Source organism: Echiichthys vipera, assembly GCF_963691815.1.
Source record: "Echiichthys vipera genome assembly, chromosome: 23".
Classification (NCBI taxonomy): Eukaryota; Metazoa; Chordata; class Actinopteri; order Perciformes; family Trachinidae; genus Echiichthys; species Echiichthys vipera.
Genome location: NC_139848.1, coordinates 4348531 through 4372156, shown reverse-complemented (window position 1 = coordinate 4372156; position 23626 = coordinate 4348531). Strand labels below are relative to the sequence as shown.

The following is a 23626-nucleotide window of genomic DNA, read 5'->3' as shown; positions in this document are numbered from 1 at the left end:
GAAAGAACAAACACGCATGGCGAGGTAAAACCAGGCGCTTTAATATGAAAAAACAAAATCTCATCAAAGAGGAAATCAAAAAGGAAAAACACACGGCAGAAAATAAACAGAGGAAACAGCAGCAAGGAACACAATAAGATGGGATCACGCGGAAGTGTGAATTTACAACGACTGCCTTCATTATCTCCTCTGTCTCTTCAGATTTACATCTTTGAGAACAACATCTACTACCAGTCCGATGTGAAGAGTAACTCTCTGAGAATCACCTCCTCTGGGATGGAGGGAGTCATCTTCAACGGACTGGCCGACTGGTTGTACGAAGGTGTGGTGTGTCTGTATTTGGCTGTTTCACAAGTGAGATTAAAGATCATTATTGGGGATGTATGGAGTCTCGTTGTTGCCGGTGTGTGATTGGACTGATGTGCCCCACTTCTAACTGATGACAGACACACAAACACTTTTGCCGGACACCTTATTTTTATCCTGATAAAAGCAAATTTTCCCATTTTCCAGGAAGACATAAATGTTTTGCCTGCTGAGTCCTTGTGCAGCATCTATATTTAGGTGTGGTGTGTCTGTATTTCACAAGTTTCAAGGCAAATTTTTAGACCCAATTTCTGATTTTAGGCATAAAAGATTAAAAACGCTTTAACTTTTAATAGCAAACTGAAGTATTTCTACTTTTGCTTGAGTTAAGGGACTGCGTTCTCCTCAGTTGAGCTGTTAATGCTCCAAAAATGTGTCTTTGGCTTTAAAAGAAATGCAGCAGAGCAGATGAGACAAACTCAGCGGACTGGCAATGAAAAATCAACAACAAGCTTCTGTGATCCATTAAGTCGCTTGGCAAACAAACTCCGTAATGTGTTGATGGTCGTTGCACAAACACAGACTGGTGCATGTTAGAGAGTCATCCCTGCTCTGCGTTTACTCTTTTTGGATTTGCATTGATGTCAGACTGTAACCACTTGATGGATGATTTGAGTTAAGTACTATTTCACCACAGTCTCTTCCCTTCAAACTCCATTTTCTGAAGTTGTCCCATACTAGTTTTATTACATTAACCTGACACATTACTTACGTCTACACAGGAAAAGCAAAATTAAACTAAAACAAAACTCCAAGTGCAGAAAACCGGCACATTTGTACCAAAAACAGAACAAAAGAGATTCATAATTCATCAGAGTCCAAAAATAAAGAAAAAAGGACAGAATTGTGGATTCTCTGTGTCTTTTTTCTGCTCAGAGGAGATTCTGCGTTCACACCTGGCTCACTGGTGGTCGCCTGACGGGGAGCGCCTGGCTTTCCTCACCATCAACGACACCCTGGTGCCCAACATGGTTCTGCCCCAGTTCACGGGCAACACCTACCCCAGAGGACTCCAGTACCCATATCCTATGGTAAGTCTGCATGCAGCTGGACTGTGGGAACTCATTGATTCTTTCTTGTTTACCTGCTGATATTATTAATGTATGGTAGTTGTTTACATGTGGACGAACCGGCTGCTGTCACTCACGTCTTCTCTGTTGAACTCCTCCAGGCTGGTCAGAAAAACCCTGCTGTAAAGTTATTGGTGGTCAACCTGTTCGGAGCAACACACACCCAAGAACTGCAGCCTCCAGATCAGCTCAAGCTCAGGTGACACACACACACACACACACACCTACGCAGCGGCACACACACCTACGCAGCGGCACACACACAAAGGCACAGTGTCTGATTCTCCTCTCTGCGTCTCTGCAGGGACTTCTACGTCACCATGGTGAAGTGGATCAGTCATACTCACCTGGCAGTGCGGTGGATGAACCGGCCCCAGAATGCATCACTGCTGACGGTGTGCGACGTCACCACCGGAGCCTGCCTTCAGGTGGGTGTTTCTGATTGGGGGGATGAGGTCCAACTGACAGATGAGCAGCAGTGGAACGTAAAAGTACATTAACTCAGGCACAATTCTGAGGTACTTGTAGTTCCAGCTCCATCTTTAACAACAATAAAATGCTCTTTACATATGAATGCATCAGTAATAATTACCCAATGCCATACTTGAATATAACAATGTAACCCTGATTGGAGTCCAGTTTAGTCTGCAGCCACCTTGTGTCCTTTTACTTCAGTAGAGTGTTTTTAAAGTGGTATTACCACTGATTTATTTCTGTAAATAATCTGCATACTTCTGCAAATTAAGTCCAACATGAATAATAGATATTAAATAATCGACTGTTGCACGCCACTGTGGCAGGTCGTTGTTTTTAATAAATAGGATTATCTCTTGTTTGCATAATGCTCTACCGCACGAAAAGAGAGCCAGAAGGCAAAGTTCTCGATCTACCGGTCAATCTTGGTTCCTACCCTCACCTGTGGTCATGAAAGCTGGGTCAGAACCCAAAGAATGAGGTCACAGATACAAGCAGCCGAAATGTGTTTCCTCAGGAGGGGGTCTGGAGTCTCCCTTAGAGAGAGGGGGAGAAGTTCAGCATCTGTGAGGAACTCGGAGTAGAGCCGCTGCTCCTTTGCGTTGAAAGGAGCCAGTTGAGGTGGTTCAGGATCATCTGGTAAGGATGAACCCTGGGCGCCTCCCTAGGGAGGTGTTCCAGGCACGTCCAGCTGGGAGGAGGCCTCGGGGAAGACCCAGGACCAGGTGGAGAGATTAGATCTCCACACTGGCCTGGGAACGCCTCAGGATCCCCCAGTTAGAGCTGGTTAATGTGGCCCGGGAAAGGGAAGTTTGGGGTCCCCTGCTAAAGCTGCTGCCACCGCGACCCGATGAGTGATAAGTGAGTGATATGATCAGAAACTCTTTGGAAAACTGAATCATAATTAGATTCAGGTGGTTTCAGCTGCTCTATAACTACTGCAGATCATGTCTTTGTATCTTGTGCAGCACACATAATCATGTTTTCATCATCTTCTGTTTATTTCAGAGACACGAGGATTCTTCAGAGACGTGGCTCGACATACAGGTAGTCTGACATTTCTCCACAATAAGACCCTGACTTCATATATATACAGCGTTATTATCCTCACAGCAATATGTGCTCCATTATTAAGGGAAGATTACAGCTGAAAGCACTGATGCATTACGTGTGTCACCTGTGTTCTGCCTCTGCAGAGACAGGAGCCGCTGTTCTCCAAAGACAGGAGCAGGTTCTTCCTCACCCTGCCCGTGAAACAAGGAGGTCAGGGAGCTTTCTACCACATCACCATGTTCTCCCAAAAGGTGACTCTCTTTATCCTCGTCACTGATTCTCATCGTCCATCGAACGGCTCAGTATAAGTCCCAATGTTTATTTTAAAAACCCACCATCTTACGTTTCCAATCCCTTCGAACTGACTGTGATTTCAGTTGCGGAGTGACCAGGATGAAGTTCGACACTTGACGTCAGGAGACTGGGAGGTGACAAAGATCATAGCGTACGACGAAAACAACCAGATCATGTAGGTTTTGCTTCTCACATTTAACACAAAGCACCTTAAATTAAGTGAAAATCGGTTTGGTGTCATCTTAAAAATGCTTCTTCTCAAAAGTCAGAGTACTCATAATACAGAGAAAATGCCCCAGGAAGTAAAACTATACAGAGAATACAACCCCCATCACCACATCACAACTGTAATAATACAGTTGTTTTTACTGCTAATGCATGTATATGAATAAGTACTAAAGGTACTAATACCATACTGAGGAAATACTCAAAGTATACAATGATAAGTATATGGCAACATGAGTGAAACATGGTTATTTATTGTCTTATTCTGGGTGTTTTACTTCTGTAGTTGGTCAAAATTGAGCTAATTTGAACTATTAGGGTCGTTTAATCTGTAACAATGTACAACAAACAGTTTTCATTCATTCATTCATCTTCAACCGCTTATTCCTATCGGGGTCATGGGAGGCTGGAGCCGATCCCAGCTGACATCGGGCGTGAGGCGGGGTCCACCCTGAACAGGACGCCAGTCTATCACAGGACACATAGAGACAAACAGAGACAGACAACCATTCACACCTACGGGTGATTTAGAGTCATCAATGAACCGAACACCTGCACGTCTTTGGACTGTGGGAGGAAACCGGAGAACCCGGAGAAAACCCACGCAGACACGGGGAGAACATGCAAACTCCACACAGAAGGGCCCCAGCCGGGATTCAAACCAGGAACCCTCTAGCTGTGAGGCGACAGTGCTGACCACCACACCAACAGTTGCCCAACTTCAGTTTTCAGATCAATGAAAAGCAGTAAATAAAAGTATTAGAGTGTCCTCATAATGTCCTCATTTTAATTATTTTGACCCAAGCAAACACTCATTATCGAGGATATATGGAGTCCTGTTGTTGCCGGTGTGTAATTGGACTGATGTGCCCTATTTCTAACTGATGACAGACACACAAACATTTTTACCAGACGCCTTATTTTTATCCTGATAAAAGCAATTTTCCCATTTTCCAGGAAGACTTAAATGTTTTGCTCGCTGAGTCTTTGTGCAGCATCTATATTTGTCTTTTGATTTCCCGGTGAAAAACACCACGGCTGATGCACATTCAGCTGTATTAAGGAGAAAATGATTGAAAACATCTATTGTCTAATGTGCTTAGAGAGCCGCGGGGTTCATGACCGCATAAATCTGTGTTTCTGGCCGGTCAGCCGCAACACACAGTGACTGTGGAGGCAGATGTATAACGGCTCTCTGACCTTGTCCTACTTTAGCTGCTCTGCTTTCCTGCACACAGATACTTCCTGAGCACGGAGGACTCCGCACGACAAAGACATTTATACAGGTAAAACTCACTCCACGGGTGAATTCTCCCAACTCTTTCCTCTGTTGCCTTTGAACCACTTTGTTGTCTCTCTGTCAGCGTGTCCACCATCGGCCTGTTTCCACGACGATGCCTCACCTGTGGACTGAAAGAGGAGTGTTCCTTCTTCGAGGCTGACGTCGGCCCCGACACACAGCACGCCATCCTGCACTGCAGAGGTCAAAGAAACGAATGAAAAACGCTATTTCCTACATTTAAATTAATCTAGCACATAACAAATTATGAGAAAATTGGTAATTGTTCTTCCCAGAGTAATGGTACTATAACTATTTTCACCTTCCGGAGAAAGGCTGCAGAAGATGCATCACACGGACTGTGCGGGCTAATAACTACTCTGATGTGCAATTTATCCTCCTTGTGCAATTGCAACATGCAATTTTATCCGATATCTGAAATTTTGATCCTGTTTTTCCATCTCTTCCTCTTCATGTGTGTTATATTCTTTGTCTGTGTTTGCATAACGACCCTTTTTCCATTACATTTGTGAGCTGGATGCTAGCCCTAGCACTACTATTATGTATTGTCAGTGTCCTAGACGCCTAGTACTTCCTGCAAGATATTGTTGTAGTTGTTGAACAGAATCAGTGACACTTAATGGAATAATGATCGGCCTGAAATATAAGAAAACTGCAGAAATGCATCTTTAGATATAAAATGTGTCAACACAGCCCGAAGCAGGATGTAGATGCATCAGCGTCTCATGAACAACAACGTAAACAAGATGTGATTCCCTCTCGCTGCAGGTCCAGGAGTTCCAGCTGTGCTGCTTCTCAGTTTCGTTGACGTGGACTGTAAGCCGCCTTTATTTTTCCTTTTTTAATATGAATCCACTTTGTGTTTATGTGATGTTGTGATGTTTGCAGGCAGATGTCCCCCCCCCCTCCCCTCTCTGAAATGGAAAATAGTTTGCAGCAATTAAGCATCATCATGTCGTTTATATGAAAACATCAGCAGCTGTTGGATTTGACAGCGCGCCGCAATTTGTACATTTCTAAGACTTATTTTTAAAACCATTTTTTAAATATCCATCAGTGTTGATTTAAGCTCACACTCAGAACCCCTGTGTACACGGACAAAAGACGAATTCAAAGGGAAATGAAGTTGATTTCATGATGATGCTCGGCTACAAAGAGATGCACAAAAGTCCTCACACAGTGGTACATGCACAGTATATGGCCTGCCTACTGTGTGGATTAGTGGTTATAAAATAAAAATGCAGTCATGCCCTCCCTTTGCTGCAGGCGCTGAAGGAAGCCTTTAATATTTTATGTGAGATGTTGTCTATATTGTCCACTTCTGATGGATGTATCAGAAGAAAACATCAGCTTTTAGGCTTCTCAGATTCGTCTGAAATGCACTAATTCAGCTCCGTTCTGCTCGGATGATTTTATATCCTACAGCATATTTCATCCTGGAGAACAACCTCCCTCTGCGGTCGGCGCTAGAGACCAAAAAGTGGATCCGCACAGAAATCCGAACGATCACCAACGCTAACTTTGGTACAAACGACGTGCTCTAATGATTGAATGATGTGTTTGCACCTGTCTGTCCTCTGGCTCACCTCTCCTTGAGCTAACGTGTGTGTCTGGTCCTCACAGAGCTGCCTCTGAAGCTCATCTATCCTCCAGACTTCTCCGAGTCCTGCCTCTACGGCCTTCTCCTCATTGTGTGAGCCCATTATTACATTTACATTTTTTTACCATTTACATTTACCGCGGCACTGTCTGTGAGCCTCGAAGGACGGCTGGAGGAGAGACACTTGGCTCCTCTTCTGTGGATCCAGCAGTTTAAATACGGTTTTATAGAAAATAAAAAGCCTGTTTGACGAGGAAATGTAGCTGCAACTTTAACACCCTATAATCCAGAGTTTCAATAATATGAGGATCTCAAAGTCAGTGATGGAGGGAGCACTCAGGACCTTTACTTAAGTAAAAGTACCAATAAAACAAGGTGAGAAATACTCAAAGTTTAAAATGCATTAAAATCTTACTTTAGTACAGAAGTGTTATCCGCAAAGTGCACTTGAAGTGTCAAAGTACTGTGCAGAGAAGATCAGGTTGTTACTGCTAATGCACTACTTTTAACCACCTTTTATAATGTATAGAGTTTTATGTAGGTAGTTTAGTGCAGTTGTTCCCAACCTACGGGTCGGGCCCCTCCAAAGGGTCGCCTGAGGGGTCATGAGATGATTAAGAGGAGAGGAGAGAAGGAAAAAGTGCAGACATTCGTTGGAGTTTTGGCCTCACAGATGTTTAAAACTATCTGAGAGGTTCAGTCTTCAGACAGCTCCTTGTGTCCGTCCTCACAGCGGCAGTTCTCCGGGCAACCAGGCGGTGACGGAGGAGTTCAGGCTGGACTGGGACTCGGTGCTGGCGGAGTCAGAGGAGGTCATTGTAGCACGACTGGACGGCAGAGGGTCAGGGTTCAGAGGTCAAAGGTACTGAACGTTCACATAGGCCAAGGGTGTGGAACCCTGCTCCTGGAGAGCCCCTGTCCTGCATGTTTTAGGTTCCTCCCTACACTAACACACCTGTGACGAGCTTCAGCTGCTTGATAACGAGCACATCATCAGACTCAGGTGTGTTTGAGCAGAGAGAAACCTAAAACATGCAGCACAGTGGCCCTCCAGGACTTGAATTGCCCACCCCTGACACAGGCGCTCAGCATGTTCTGGTAGTTATTTGTCTCACTGATTTTTTATCCTTTTTCCCTTTGTCTCAGGATTTTACAGCAGGTGCATCAGAGGCTCGGCACAGTGGACGCAGAGGACCAGACAGCCGCTCTGGAGTATGTATCACATGTTTGCACCAGTAATGTCAACGTCTCGTAATATTTTACAGGTGCTTTTCTGCTCTTGAGACTTTCAGAGACATTTCTATATCTGACAAAAATGTATCAGCGTCAATTTTTATCGTCTAATTGTCTAATCGTCACAAGAAGTTTGAGCTTCTCAGACTTTTGTCACTTTCCTGCTCTTCAATGTCAGTAAAGAGAGAAAACAAGACACTTGAATATGAAAACTTTACATTTTAAAGACAAATCATTAGAGATTTTGGGCAGAATTGTAACTGCAGTAATTGCCAAAATCAAAAATACTATTTAACCTCGTATTTTACCTCGTAGTGCTATTGATCAATCTAAATTGTTTTGGTGTGGCTTGTCCAGTGTTGCCTTCTCTTAAATATAACAGAACTAGGTGGCACTCGGCTTGTGGAGCTCAAAGCACCAAAACACCTGCCTGCCGCCCATCACCGTGCAGAGGGATCAGAGAGCGTACTCATGGACGAGAGGCGTGTGGGGATTAGCTTATAATTAACTGAGTCTGTAAACACCGCAGCTCAGCCGAGGAGGTCGCTGTTAGTGCGATAGCAGGAAAATAACATGAAAGTGTTCACAACAGGTCTGTGGGTTATCTTGAGTAACCGGGTCACGGCCACGCGGGAACTCACACCAGAACAATCAGGACTGAGACAGACTTTAGGGTGAACTGCTCCTTTCAACCTGTTTCCTCTGTGTGCCTTAGATACCTGACGAAGCTGCCGTTCATAGACCGCACTCGTGTCGGGGTCTTCGGAGAGGTTCGTGTGTCAGACTGTGAATGAATCAAAGCTTTAACTTTGAAGGATGAATGTGTTATTAACGTACATGTATGAGACTGTACTGTACTAATGATACAACATGAATGTAGATGTTTCCCATGCTCACGAGTGACATGGTTTCATCGTGATATTAATGTACATGAAACATACATTTTTCATCTCCATGTGCACACAAATCCTCCCTCCATACAGTCCTCTCCATCCCCCCCAGTCCCAGCTTTATCCACCTTCTTAAAGCTGCATAACAAAACGGAGCTGTGCTGATAAGAGGTTCATATGAGGGCTGTACCCAAGGATATCTTTTTATTCATGCATGTGTGTGTGTGTTCGGATTTAAACAGTATTTCTGCACAGTTGCAGATAAAGATGAGGCAACACTGATGTTATTAGTATTATACTATTTGTAGAATTAGATATGCGGGTACTTGGATACTGAAGACACCTGCATAAAGGAATAATTCTTTCATTTCAAAGATCAATTGTTGACTGATTTTGCAGTAAAATTCTTCAAATCAACTGTGTTCCTCATATTCCTCCATCAGGACTACGGAGGGTTCCTCGCACTGACGATGCTGAAGTCGACTGAGAAGCTGATCAGGTGTGCTGCGGCTCAGGCTCCTGTCACTGACTGGTCCATGTACGGTGAGCACTTTTAATCCCTTCCTCTTTAATTCTCACTGCATGGACCAACGACGTCTTTATCCTGCATGTATTGTCTGAGTAATGTGACTGTAATTATCCTCAGGTTCTGCTTTTGGGAATTGAGGATGAAAAGCTTTCTTTATTTCTGCGAGCGTGGATTCGGGGAGTGTTAGAGCTGCTGTAACGCAGAGGGAGGAGAGGAGAGACGTCTGTGTGTGGTTGCACTTTAATAGACCGGAGTGTGTCTGTGAATCCTCTGCTTCCTGTGCTTCAGAGCTCAAAACCCGTTTGAATCATATTCTCTCACGTAACGCAGATCGAACAGAAAGAAGAATCTGCTTTTGTTTAAATTGTGAAGCTGCCAGGAGAGTAACTACTGCTTCAACAGTAGCTTTTCTGAGACCAGTTTCCTGTATCCTCCTTTCTCTTCCAGCCTCGGCCTTCTCTGAGAGGTACCTCGGCTCGCCTTCGACTGATGATGGCAGATACCAAGTGAGCTGCTTTTACCCATCATCCATCTGTTGCTGGCCTTGTTTTTATGATGTTTTCTGTCCCAAATGGTATTTTTTCATGCATAAAATTCAAAAAGAGAGGTTGCCGGGGCAGCAATAAAGCCACTAATCTGACATCAACAACAGTTACAGTTGTCTCATCATCATGGGACCGACTGCTCTGCTGCAGCCAAACAACAACATCATGAATTAACAGAAATAAAATAACACCTTGACAGTAGATTGTAGCTTACTGAGCCGGACTTCCACGACACAGTCCTCTGCAGCATGTTTGCTATCACCCTATCCACCTCCACTGGCATACTGGACTCTATTTAAACTGCTGATCATAGCTGAATTATGTCCATTAATGTAACAATCTGAACATGCAGGGCCACTACCACGCAATCGTAAAGTCTGGAAGTCTGGAGTTTGCTTAATTTTCTATTTTTATTTGATGTTTTGTGCACATTCCCCATTTTAAAGGTTGCTGGTGTGCAGCTTACAAATCCAAATACAGCAGTGTGAATGCACTGCACTCCAAATATAATTTAAATGTCTCTTCTCACAAATCCTCGTTTTATTTGTGCTGAGTCAGAGGTCATGCAGTTTTCTAAATGAAAGCTCACTCTGCTTTGGTTCACTTCACAAACAAAACTGCTAAATAGAAAATAAAGATAAAGGAAATGTGACCAGCAGCATCTCAGGCCATTGCTCCAAATCCTGCCCTTTTGCAACAACGAGGAAAAAACACACACACACACAAAACGTGAAAAAGATGAAAATGCCAGAGGTTGAAAATGAAATTACACAAGTGTCCACTATGTGGAGGCTGCAGTCAAAGTGTGCTTTTCCTCCTAAGTGGGTTGCCTTTAACTGGGCCGGCTATTTTTGTACCTCTCACAGCAGGAGGGGGTCGAAATGACATCCCAAGAAGAAGCAATGTGGCTCAATCTGATCAGATAATAATCAGCAGGACATCGTCACCCGTCCTCTGAGACGGAGCAGAAACGTTATTAAATGTCCGTTTGGTGACGGGGTGAAAAATCTTCTCCTGTTTGAATCCCAGCTGGGTGAAAAAAGTGATTGAGAGGTTGAGAGATCCTCTAATATAACAGCTTCCACCCAAACTCCCCTGAGGAGAACATGTAAATGCAATCTGGCTTTGGTTGCAGAGGAAGAAAACACAAGATACTCTTCAGTGTCTCTGCAAATGTGAGCATGAAATGTACATTTTAACCTTCACAATGTCCTCTTTATGTTGGATCTGTGCTTTAATCGAGTATTCCTCTTTTATGCTGCATTGTTCTTGTACTCTACTACGTTTTTCAATGCATTTCAGGTTAATAATAGTCTCATGGCTGCACCGTAAATATGAGGATACAGTCAGTTAGCTTAGCATAAAGACTGAAAACCTGGAGAAACAGCTAGCCTAGCTGTGTCCAAACAACCTTCTCACTTTGTAAAATGTGATACGGTTAAAAAAATGTGATGTGTTGACAAAGAATACGTCTTGCAGGCATCCAGTGTCCTGACCAACATGAAAGGTCTGCAGGGAGGGACTCTGTTTCTGGCCCACGGCACCGCAGACGGTACGCACGCACATTCTCCTTGTGATAATGTTTTCATTGCACTATAGAAGACGTCATTTCACAGTGTGCTGTAATGTGTGTGGCTGCAGGTTGTGTCCTTCTGAAATGAGCCTCTCTGTGAGGCAGTGCTATAAAACTTGACCTTGTGGGAGCGGGAGCTTTTATTTCCTGCAGTTTAAATTAACCCCGTTGACACTTATTTGCATGTTGCTTTTTTTTCCACCACAGCAAATGTTCACTTCCAGCACTCAGCAGAGCTCATTAAACACTTCATAAAGATCGGAGCCAACTACACTATGCAGGTAAACGTTGCACTTAATTAAAAAAAGCTTCAACTGGAACTGGAGTCTGAATAAATATTCTGCATCTCAATGAAAACTATCTGTTCAAACTGCAAAGGAAGAACTTTTTGGTCTATTTTTTAAAAGAAAAAACGAGAAATTAAACCTCTAAACATACGTGTGTGTGTTTTTAAATACCGTCTTCATTTATTCGTCTCATGTTTCTTTCTTTTGTCGGGGCAGATCTACCCAGACGAGGGACACTTCCTGTCAAGACGCAGCCGCATTCAGCTGACTCACTCCCTCATAGGATATTTCAGAGGCTGTCTGGTGGACACATCATCATTACTCGACCAACAAGAGCGGGACGACGAGTGAGAGGGACAGTTGCTGTTGTTGTTGATTATAACTGGACCGTGTTTTATGAGTGTATGGGCCCCTGATGTGTGTGTGTGTGTGTGAAACCTGTAGCACAACAACTGATGGACAATATAAGCTTCTTCTCAACATATCAAATATAGTTTCTATCGTTTATCAACTCAGGAGAAGGAAGTTCCTACGGTTAAGTATCATGGTGCAAATAGAAGTCATTCAGAAACAAAACCCGTCTCTCACAGAACAGAGAAAATATTCCTGTCGCTGCGAGGTTTTTGTTTTTATACAAAATGCTCCAGTTGGTGGGACATGAAACCAATTTAAAAACGTGTTTTTTACATCATTGAACAGGACATCTGTTGAGCACATGATGGAGATTGACAGTAAAGTTACCTTTTTTTATTTCTGGAGACTAAAACTTCAACTGAAAGTGATTTAACTTGCACAGGGAAGCGTAACATAACGTAACACTACACCTGTAACCAACTGAAAAGCAGTCAGTCGTGTTAAGTGTTGTGTCTTTATGTGAGGATGCTGTTGAACACGGTGACAGATTTGTGAAGTCATAAAGCTTCTTATTAGATAGCAAAGACCGTGCTTAAACAGTTGTACAGTACTTATTTATTACCACGCTCACTGTCAGTATTACCTGAGCTTTATTAAACGTATTATTTATTTACCATTTCGGTTCATTTTGACACTTTGTTTTTAGCCTAAAGGGGCGATAAGTGATGTTTTGTTGTTGTCCTATAGCACAGAATGGTTGTCATCTGTGTGCAGTAACTTAATGACACCGCTGAAGATACGTTATCTTTATGTTTGTATCATTTTCTTAAATCTGCGGTGGATTTTATTGCAGGTTGTTATTACATGATATGCTGTTTGACCTTGTCACGAGGAGTTTGCGTTGATTTCCTTCTGTATCTTGTGTAAATGTCAAGTTTTAATAGTTGCAGGGTACTAGCCGTTTGCTTTTCTATGGTTTTAACTGTGGCTCTAAACGACTTAATGTTCCTTTAAATCCGTGTCTGATAGACCGTACTGATATTATTTTAGTTTTCTATACCTGATTTGAAACTTGTGTCGTGATTAATTTATTAAAATCCGTCTGGATGAATTATTTCAAGTGCAATTGCTCTTCACCTGTGCATTTCCAGCTCTTTAAATGTGGGCTTTTCGTTTGGAAGTTAAATGTTATCCATTAAGTATTACAATATGAGGCATCATATACGTAACAAGAGCATTCCTCACTGTTTTATTATCACAGTGATGAATGTCCTGGATGCTTCTGTAGCTTTTAGAGGAGCCGTCATGTGTTCGTCACTGCATTTAATTAACACATGGGAGGAAAAACAACTGTTAATCTCAAATTGTGATAATCCCCTATAACACTTGGCAATCAGTTGCCATGCCACCGTGTTTGGTAGCCTTGGATACAGCTGCTTGGGCCCTCGATGCATCTTTAAAGTCGTGCATCATCACAGAAACCGCCTGCTGAACCACCCCGCCGTCTGTGCTTTCTGACATTTGAAGTCATTGTTTCTATCAGGGTTTGTACTGTGAGTTTGAACCTCTTCTTTTTTTTTCTCCTGGGGGGAAACGTTGTGGGTGAGGGGTGAATAAAGAAAAGCTTGTTGTGATTTTTGGCTGTTTTAATATTAAATAATGAATAAAGAAAACAATGAATGAGCCGTGTTTGACTTTTGTTTTTTAGGAGAGACTGTCCTTTGTGTCTTACAGTGGTGGAAGAAACACTCCCGTACCGTCATCTAAAAATACTCTATTACAAAAAAAACCTGCATTCAAAATGTCACATAAGTAAAAGTATCGTCAGCAAAATGTACATAAAGGAAGGGAAAAGTTCTCATCATGCAGAACGGCTTCTTTCATGGTTTTATAGAATATCATCTGTGTGGTAGTGCATCATATTGTGTTTTTTAATGTAAACTCTTGCACACTAAACGTGTTTATTGCTTGCATTATTTTAACGTCAACGGTCATTCATGCAGATCATCAGCTGATTCGCTCATCCTCTAACCAACCTCCACTACCACCACCTACACCGTAGATCACAACCTCCTTCACTTCCACACCAGGCTGTTTAGCAAATACTGAAAAGTGCCAAAACAATGTTTACTCAAACTGTCACTTTGCAAACTAAATGAAATTGTGCAGAAAGAAAATGGAGCTAAAACTAACTGTAAACAGTCATCCCTTTGTCCCCGGGGTCCTCGTAAGAAGTTTTCAAGGGCTATCCTTGCAGTGGCGACACGGTGGTCTGGTGGTTAGCACTGTCGCCTCACAGCGAGAGGGTTATTGGTTTGAATCCCGGCTGGGGCCCTTCTGTGTGACATTTGCATGTTCCCGCTGTTTCATAACGTCACACTAACACAACAAAAGGGTGCTCACACAGTCTAAAGACATGCACGTATTCGGTTAATTGATGACTCTAAAATTGCCCGTAGGTGTGAATGGTTGTAGTAAATATCCTGATGATGCAAATAAACTTTATGAATTCATGTTTGCATATACATTTTTTGCTCAATTGCCTCACAACAAGAGGGTTCCTGGTTTGAATCCCGGCTGGGGCCCTTCTGTGTGGAGTTTGCATGTTGTCCCCGTGTCTGCGTGGGTTTTCTCCGGGTTCTCCGGTTTCCTCCCACAGTCCAAAGACGTGCAGGTGTTCGGTTCATTGATGACTCTAAATCACCCGTAGGTGTGAATGGTTGTCTGTCTCTGTTCGTCTCTATGTGCCCTGGGATAGACTGGCGACCCCGCCTCACGCCAGATGTCAGCTGGGATCGGCTCCAGCCCCCCCCCCCCCCCCGACCCCGACAGGAACAAGAGGTTGAAGATGAATGAATGAATATCCTCGCAGTTTAAATGCAAAAGTTTCTAATGCCTTTTAAATGGTGAAAATCTGTTCAGACAATGTAGAGATATCGAGGTCTCAAGTCAAGACAAATATGACTTTACCGTGACAGAAAGGGACAATATGTATGTCTTTGTTTCTCCAGCACAATCCCCTCTAAGGAAAGAGCCTTTTCCATGCAATAAGTGTAAAACCATCTGTCCTGACCTGGTTTCATAAATAGAACTGATATCAGCACCCTTTTCTTGTGTTTGTGTGACATTATGAGACTGTGTAAGCACTCTGAAAATGTAGCCTTTTTAAAAACGGAGAGAAAAATGCAATAAAATAGGACACCAAAAAAAAAGCATGACCTTTACAAATCCCCTGCCCATGCTGCCAAGACTGAGCATTAATTACATGAAAGCAATTACAGAGCCAACATGAAGAACTCACCCGCCGAGGAAAGGGAAGGAAGAACAGAAAGTTAAGACCTGAAGCGAGAAATAAGTCTGTCTCTGGTGGTTCTGCACAGAAAATGTACATTTTCTGCTTTAACAAAAGAGAAACTTACATTTACATTCTTTAATTTAGAGCCATCACAGTAATGTTGAACTGAACCCCCCCCCCCCCCCCCCCCCCCCCCGATGTTTTGTGTGAAAGTGTGTGTGCGTTTCTGAATATTATGCATGTCATCGACATCAGTGTCAGGTCATTGGCCTTGGGATGTCTCAGTGGTTGTCATGTGCTTCCTCTCACAGTAGCCCTACACCACCGTCTGCTGGTGAAACACCCACAGCTCACCCAATGTGTTTATGTCTGCAAACTTTTCCCTTTCAGTGTTTTCCTATTATACCTGATGTTTCTGGGTGAATATTCCTGCTGCATCAATGGGTTTCAGCCTCCCAGTTATGAGGATTTGCTTGGTTTCTATCTTTTTATCATTGGAAAATGAATACGTTGGTTTTTTTTGGGGGTTGTTTATTGAACACGATTATTAAAAGACATCAAAATCAACAGGGTTATGAGGAAAACATGAACATATAATACACTCTGAATCCAATACCAAGTGTCATACTTGGAAGTCAGGAGAAGTTGGTGTAAACAGCTTTATTTAGAAAAGGAGGTAAAGACACGTTCTCTCTCATCGGACACTCATTTTTCAACAACACGTGATCGAGCTGGGACAAATCTCTGCTTAGCAATAACGTGAGTGTTTATTGGAGGTCTACATACCATCGTTACACTGCACGTTACCACTCTGCTGCCTCTGGAGGAGATTTAATATAAACTATTACCCTTTCCTTAAAATGCTTCTATTTATAATGTTATACGGTTGTTTTTAATACTCCTCCCCCTCTTCATCTTCTTCGAATGAGTCGATGCCGACCTCTTCGTAATCCTTCTCCAGGGCAGCCATGTCCTCTCTGGCCTCTGAGAACTCCCCCTCCTCCATCCCCTCTCCAACGTACCAGTGCACGAAGGCCCTCTTGGCGTACATCAGGTCGAACTTGTGGTCAAGTCGAGCCCAGGCCTCTGCGATGGCGGTGGTGTTGCTCAGCATGCACACGGCCCTCTGCACCTTGGCCAGGTCTCCTCCAGGAACCACAGTGGGGGGCTGGTAGTTGATGCCTACCTTGAAGCCTGTGGGACACCAGTCCACGAACTGGATGGAGCGCTTCGTTTTGATGTTGCTGATGGCGACATTGACATCTTTGGGCACCACGTCTCCACGGTACAGCAGGCAGCAGGCCATGTATTTACCGTGGCGAGGGTCGCATTTAACCATCTGATTGGCCGGCTCGAAGCAGGAGTTGGTGATTTCAGCCACTGTGAGCTGCTCGTGATAGGCCTTCTCTGCTGAAATGACTGGGGCGTAGGTGGCCAGAGGGAAGTGGATACGAGGGTAGGGCACCAAGTTGGTCTGGAACTCTGTCAGGTCCACGTTCAAGGCGCCATCGAATCGCAAAGAGGCGGTGATGGAGGAGACGATCTGGCTGATGAGGCGATTCAGGTTGGTGTACGACGGACGGTCGATGTCCAGGTTCCTGCGGCAGATGTCGTAGATGGCCTCATTGTCCACCATGAAGGCACAGTCAGAGTGCTCCAGGGTGGTGTGCGTGGTCAGGATGGAGTTGTAGGGCTCCACCACAGCTGTGGACACTTGAGGAGCTGGGTAGATGGCAAACTCCAGCTTGGATTTCTTGCCAAAGTCTACGGAGAGGCGCTCCATCAGGAGGGAGGTGAAGCCAGAGCCGGTTCCTCCTCCAAAGGAGTGGAAGACCAGGAAACCTTGCAGCCCGGTGCACTGGTCAGACTGAACGAGAAAGGCAGAATTTAAGAAGTTTTAAGAGAGAGAAAATATTCTCACAGTAACCTCAAACCACCCCAAACAGCCTACAGGCTCTGTGCACTTCAGACCGCATGAATTTTGAATTGAAGGCCTTTTCTTACTAGTTTGCGGATCCTGTCGAGTACAGAGTCGATGTGCTCCTTTCCGACAGTGTAGTGACCGCGGGCGTAGTTGTTGGCGGCATCCTCCTTTCCTGAGATCAGCTGCTCGGGGTGGAAAAGCTGGCGGTACGTGCCTGTACGAACCTCATCTGGAGGGGAGACAAGAGATGGTTTGAAAGTATGTTAATACTGTCTACTCTGTAGATGCAGCGGCCCTGACGGGGATGTATAAAGTTGTATTGAATTAAAGGTTCAGGAAGGGGAAGACCTAGGACTAGGTGGAGAGATTAGATCTCCACACTGGCCTGGGAACGCCAGGGAAAGGGAAGTTTGGGGTCCCCTGCTAAAGCTGCTGCCCCCTGCGACCTGACCCCGGATAAGCGGATGAAGATGAGATGAGAGATGAATTAAAGGTCTTTCTTTCTAATGTTTGGCTGATTCAAGTGGCCGTGTTCAAACTCAAACTGCTGAACGTTGATCAAAGTTTAATGACTTACTAGTTAATATTGGTAATGATAAGCTAGTTTGGTCTTTATAGCTTTATTGTCTTTATAGCTTCCTTCTCCCGAACTCCTGAAATCTGAAGTTACATTACTAGAAAAACATCCCTTGCATCTCTCGTGCAAGACTCCTATCTCCTAAAGCTCTAGCTGCAGGCAAAACAATGTGCAACAGGTGGTTCTCACCGATCACAGTGGGCTCCAGGTCGACAAAGATGGCTCTGGGGACGTACTTCCCGGTGCCGGTCTCACTGAAGAAGGTGGTGAAGGAGTCGTCGTAGCCTCCGGATGGCTTCTCGCTGGGCATGTGTCCGTCAGGCTGAATGCCGTGCTCCAGACAGTACAGCTCCCAGCAGGTGTTGCCCATCTGGACACCCGCCTGGCCAACGTGGATAGAGATACACTCGCGCTGTGGAGGAGAAGAAGAGCATTTTAGCATTCACAGATTACTGATACTGCGCCCATTTTGCATCAATAAGACTCTGCAAAAGTGCTTAGGAGGTTGTTTTCTAATAACTTTATACAGTTATGATTATTATTATTATTTATTATGTAACGATTCTCCAATTGATAGGAGTTAGGGGATCTTTATGTCTAACTTAAGAGAATAATCTGTCTCTCTCTTACAGATGCAAAATGTCAAAATGATCACTGAATTCACCGCACAAACCAAACCCCATTGGAATTGACGCATATTTAAGTCAAACCATTTTGCTGGGTGCTCTGATGCAAACATTTGCTCTTCTAAACCTGTCGTAACCTGCGGAAAATGACAGTTGAGTGCCAAAGGATCCGTGACTCTGTGCATACTCTGCATGAATCCTTTTCACATATCCTTGCGAGTGGGATGTGACACGTCAAATCAGGCGTCACTGATCTAAATAAACAAGCAGTGCTGATTAACATATTCTTGTCAGAGTCTCTGTGGGGACCAAAGTGCTCCCACACCCTCTTGAAGTATTTCATGTGAAGGATGTGGGTCAGGGGGTGGAGGGTGGAGGGCGCATGCTTGCTGACGACTGAAACAAGTTTGGTCCCATCAGTTGGAGGGAAAGTTGGCCTGAGGGATCTTCAGACATAACGGCATCTGTCCTGTGTGGTTAAGTGGCCCAGCACGAGGAGGTAATGGGGATGATGCAAATGTGAGACAGGGAACAGCATGCAAAACTCCATAAGTGCTTTGTATTTGCATTGTGGCAGCAGTTAGTCTGTCAACAAAGGCCAGCTGTCAGCAGTAACACGAGAACACAAACATGTCAGATATTGTCGTCAAACCCCTGTTATATTTATGTTTAACCGGCCTTTGACCTCATTTTCTAGAGGGAAGACACGGGCCAGGGAAATGTTCATGTTGTTGTGACATTCCTGGGAGGTCAGGACGTCTTTGCACCTTAAAGCATCCTGACGGGGCGGCTTGTCGTGTTTTTCCAGTGAGACTTCTTTAGCGACGCAAACACCTCCCACAGTGCACCGCGGAGCCTCCGGTGAGATCCTCGCTCTGATAAGGAGTCTTTAAGTGTTTTACTTTGCAGACGCTCACATGCGTTTTAATCATTATCACAGTTATGTAATGGGACTTTAGAGCGAGCGGCCTACTTTCTTCTTTATGAAGCTAGTTAAACGTAAGGTAGATTTAAACAGCATGGATCAAATGGGATACAGTTATTATAATTGTTTTGGCTGTGACAGATGTTATACTTTGATGATTGTTTTTGGTTCTACCCATTTTGGAGTTCCCTTTTTTACACTTTAAATCCATTTTTTCAAGAAATATAAACTATATAAATAACAAACACCACAATAAATAACTAAAATACATGTATACATATATAATATTATCTTTTAAAATGAAAGAAGATGCTTCTCCTACACTTAGCAATCACCAATGTCCAACTTCAACCCCCTAAAACCCTTTTAACTTGTTACTTATTTTACTTTTTCTTCTTTCTGTTCTGCTCTGCAGCACTTTGAGATTGTTGAATGTAACGTGCAAAACAAAGAAAATGTGTTATTAATATTATTATTATACAACACAACCAAAAAACAGCCTTCTGCAAATTCACTCAGCTCCCCCAGTGAACTTTTTAAGCGTGCATGTTCATGCAAGATCATATGATCCTATGTATACGTGTGCAAGATCATATGTTAGTTAAATATCAGATGAACGCTTAGAGTGGTAATAAAGGATAAATGATGGAATAACTAAAAGCAATGCATACACGGTTGTATTAATGTTATTAATAACACTAAATCAATGGATCAATTGTTGCGATTGTTAGCTAAATGTATCTGCTGTATTAAATAGTTGACTTTTGTTATGAATTGCGATCCTCCCCCTTGTGATAAGGAGAGAGGAGGGGGTCAGGGTGACACGGGAGCTGCCAAGTATGGCGATGGCAGCCGACTCAGCAGACAGCTATTTTGAGTGAAGCTTCACACAGACAGCTACTGTGCTCACGGACCAGTTTGGACTGCAGCGTCTATCATGGAAATAATAAGTGCATGCTCCACAGAGCATCAAGCACGCAGACTAAACGGCTGTGGCGCTCGTATATTCTACCTTTTCTTGCTGTTTTATGAGCCCGAGAGCTTCGACAGGATGTGAGGAAAGTGGGAGTGGCGATGTTGCAACATGCCACATTGGTTCATGCTTACAAGACACTGTGAAAGTTGCACTTCCTGGTGGCAATGGCGGTAAAGTGAGCTTCCTGTGTCTTGTCCTGAAAGTACGTCACAGCTGACGTTAAGGCCTGAACATGGGACGGTAATCACAGTGGGGCTTTGTTTTTGAAAGTCTGCTGAGGGCCAAGATGTGGAACTTTATTGATGGTTTCCCAGGACTGAAGTGGAGGAATGGCCGCTCAAAAGGCAGCATGGCTCTCTGTGCCTCCTCCTCTTTCATGTTGTCTCACAAATGGCCCAACAGGAAGTGTCAGCAGACTGAAAAACCATTTGAGGAAACAGGCTTTTCCTCTTAGTCAACCCTTCAACAAGCTGTTCTAAGTCACTCCTGTCCCTTCAAGCGGCCTGCAAACATTACGACACGCTCACTGTTTGCTCTTACGATGGAGGGAACAAAGTCAAGAGGGACAAGGTCAGCGTCGTGAACTTAGACTCTTTAGCTCCTGTAGAAAAATGTTGATCCAGGGGTTTATCATCATGTGCCCGACCTCATGTCTACCACCAGAAACAGGCGTGATTGTTGCAGGAATGCGGCAGCTTATCAGCACGACGGCGGCAGAAATAGAAATGTAAAACACACAAGCAGGGGCCTCTGGAAGCCACATCAGCATTCCCCAAACCAGGCGGGCAAACAAGCACGCCCTCCTGACAGAGACATATGGAAACAGTTAACCTTTACTGGAGCTGCAGCCACATGCCTGGCAGCATGTTTCCATTCATCCACTTTGGAGTTTCTCACTATTTAAAGCATGTAAATGAGACTCTGTGTGATATTGCAAAGCCAAAAAGTGGCACTAAAGTCCAAACAGTGGACAAAAGCTGAGGCCTGTGGTTGATATTGGAGGGAAAGTTTGCAGAAGCAACAGGAAAACCACTGTTATTACGACTTGGAGTCAAACTTCTTGCCTAAAACTCTCCACGTGTTGCTTTTTCTCTTAGGTGTTAGCTTTGACTATGAGTAATAATGCCTTCATACTCACCATTGTGCTGTTCTGATTGTCCTTTGAGGAGAAGAAGTTGAAACTTTCAGGCTCTCACAGGGCACCTATAATGAGATCTCTGTGAGGGAAGTCCTCTGAGTGGGCAACACACACACTTTTATAGCTGCTGCAGGGGGAAGAGGAGGAGGAGGAGGAGGAGGAGGAGGAGGAGCCACCAACAGCTGCAGCTTTGTTCTGTTCAAATCTTTTTTCCACAGTCACATACGGTTTCCTGCCGGAGCATTTTCACAGTAAAACCTCTGCGTAAAGTTGATTTGCAGTGACGGAAAGTGATGAAGTACATAAACTCAGACTGTACTTTATTCTGCTCAGTTCTGAGGAACTTGTTCTTCACTTTTAAAACTTTTAAGGACTTTTATCAGACGCTGAGTTCTTTCCACAGCAAGATTTTATACATAAAACAAATTATCAGATTAAAGGAAATGATGCATTATTATAGATAAGCACCCAACAGCGACGGTGGAAGGAGAACGTAAGTCAAAGTGTGAAAACCCTGCGTGATACTGTAGATATAAGTAAAATGGTTCTGCAGCCACTAGATGGAGTCCTCATCATGTCCGTGTTGTGTCCAGGTCTGACATTCATATTCAGTTTAATATTTTATCTCATAATTATCTCATAATTATGACTTTTAACCTCATAATTTCCACTTTCTATCTAATAATTATGATTTTAAACCTCATAATTTACACTTTCTATCTCTGAATTATGACTTTTAACCTCATAATTTACACTTTCTATCTCATAATTATGACTTTTAACCTCATATTTTACACTTTCTATCTGATAATTATGACTTTAAACCTCATAATTTCCACTTTCTATCTCATAATTATGACTTTAAACCTCATAATTTACACTTTCTATCTCTGAATTATGACTTTTAACCTCATAATTTACACTTTCTATCTCATAATTATGACTTTTAACCTCATAATTTACACTTTCTATCTCATAATTATGACTTTAAACCTCATAATTTACACTTTCTATCTCATAATTATGACTTTTAACCTCATAATTTACACTTTCTATCTCATAATTATGACTTTTAACCTCATAATTTACACTTTCTATCTCATAATTATGACTTTAAACCTCATAATTTACACTTTCTATCTCATAATTATGACTTTTAACTTCATAATTTACACTTTCTATCTCTGAATTATGATTATTTACTTCATAATTTACACTTTCTATCTAATAGTTGAGTTTTTATCTAATAATTATGACTTTTAACCTCATAATTTACGATTTCTATCTTGTAATTATGACTTTGGTGGTTTTCCAGTTGTGCCCCATTAACACAGAAGGGTACTTGTGCATATTATAACTACATTTCTAAAACTATATTGTGATTTTTAGTTAGCAGACACACTGGTGATAATGCATGATAACAATCATTGTTTTAAGGACATTAAAAATCAAAAAGACCTATAAAAGGTGCAAAAACAGGAGCAGATGCAGCCAGAGTCAGAAACACTCTCACCGTCCTGTATTTGTCAGTGACTCACAGCCTTTACTCTGTTAGGTGTCGCTCGCTGTGAGTCTGGATGTTTGCATCTTTATGACATCGGGTCTTTTCAGTTTCCACCTCACAAACGTGTGAATCATTTATGTTGCACACTGTCTGTGAACTGCACCTGTCCATCACCTTCTACAGGAACGCGGAGCTGATCCAGGAGCCTTCAGAGGCCGGGGCTCATCGCACCAGGCCTTCGACTCTGAATGTAAACGTCCCCGTAATCCTCAAACGCACCCCTGAGTTCTCCGGAGCCTATAGAGCTTCACCCCCTCCGCTGCTCTTCAAACACTCACCTAAGCATCTTTTTCTCTATACTTTATAAAGGAGAGATAGTTTGAGATGGACGGATAATGGATATCTTTTCCAAGTGTTGTGTGTTTCGTCCTCCACCCCTCGGAGGTCCACGGATGACTTTTCCTTTATTCCTCAGTGCTGAAACTATTTCTTTGCGTCTTTGCCTCTTTGCCTCTTTGCCCTGGCACTTTGGCACTTTGGCACTTTGGCACTTTGGCATCTTTTCTTTTGCTGCCTGTTCGTCTTTGGGATGGAGTGAATGCGAATATAGATGCTGCAACAACAAATAAATCTATATTTTAGGTGATTTACTTAATTTGAATTTATTTACATGACATTTTTGAAAGATGGAACACGCAACTTAGTATCTATTTGGGGCGACAGTAGCTCAGTCCATAGGTGACTTGGCTGGGAACTGGAGGGTCGCCGGCTTGAGTCCATGTCCGGACCATGAATGGAGCATGGACTGGTGGCTGGAGAGGTGCCAGTTCATCTCCTGGGCACTGCCGAGGTGCTGTTGAGCAAGGCA

General features: G+C 43.3%; 2 protein-coding genes across 2 annotated transcripts in view; one reads left to right on the top strand and one right to left on the bottom strand.

Annotated features, from left to right (window-relative positions):
* The window catches only part of LOC310964966 (inactive dipeptidyl peptidase 10-like), a gene marked incomplete at its 5' end in the record, with an annotated part of 47104 nt that extends 35267 nt beyond the window's left edge, over nt 1–11837 (top strand). Inside the window, 20 exons of the mRNA XM_083938306.1 lie at nt 202–322; nt 1243–1397; nt 1538–1635; nt 1741–1864; nt 2919–2957; nt 3107–3214; nt 3341–3432; nt 4721–4768; nt 4847–4965; nt 5551–5598; nt 6208–6306; nt 6406–6475; nt 7116–7244; nt 7529–7594; nt 8331–8385; nt 8949–9048; nt 9482–9540; nt 11059–11131; nt 11360–11433; nt 11656–11837. Of these exons, the coding sequence (XP_083794432.1) occupies nt 202–322; nt 1243–1397; nt 1538–1635; nt 1741–1864; nt 2919–2957; nt 3107–3214; nt 3341–3432; nt 4721–4768; nt 4847–4965; nt 5551–5598; nt 6208–6306; nt 6406–6475; nt 7116–7244; nt 7529–7594; nt 8331–8385; nt 8949–9048; nt 9482–9540; nt 11059–11131; nt 11360–11433; nt 11656–11790 (1812 nt within the window). The 3' untranslated portion in view covers nt 11791–11837. The remainder of the gene's footprint in view (nt 1–201; nt 323–1242; nt 1398–1537; nt 1636–1740; nt 1865–2918; nt 2958–3106; nt 3215–3340; nt 3433–4720; nt 4769–4846; nt 4966–5550; nt 5599–6207; nt 6307–6405; nt 6476–7115; nt 7245–7528; nt 7595–8330; nt 8386–8948; nt 9049–9481; nt 9541–11058; nt 11132–11359; nt 11434–11655) is intronic.
* Nucleotides 11838–15729: 3892 nt separating this feature from the next.
* On the bottom strand, nt 15730–21350 carry LOC310964685 (tubulin alpha-1C chain-like). Its single transcript, XM_083937934.1, has 4 exons — nt 21255–21350; nt 17779–18001; nt 17093–17241; nt 15730–16955 (listed from the first exon to the last, which is right to left on the bottom strand). Exons 1-4 carry the CDS (start codon nt 21255–21257, stop codon nt 15981–15983), a joined length of 1350 nt encoding a protein of 449 aa, XP_083794060.1. The 5' UTR covers nt 21258–21350; the 3' UTR covers nt 15730–15980.
* Nucleotides 21351–23626: the final 2276 nt, after the last annotated feature.

Excerpts from the sequence above, each read along its gene's own strand:
- LOC310964685 (XM_083937934.1), bottom strand. Across the intron at positions 17,242-17,778 it reads CCTGGAGCCCACTGTGATCG|ATGAGGTTCGTACAGGCACG; the intron begins GTGAGAACCACC and ends TCTCCCCTCCAG. Across the intron at positions 16,956-17,092 it reads TCGACAGGATCCGCAAACTA|TCTGACCAGTGCACCGGGCT; the intron begins GTAAGAAAAGGC and ends TTTCTCGTTCAG.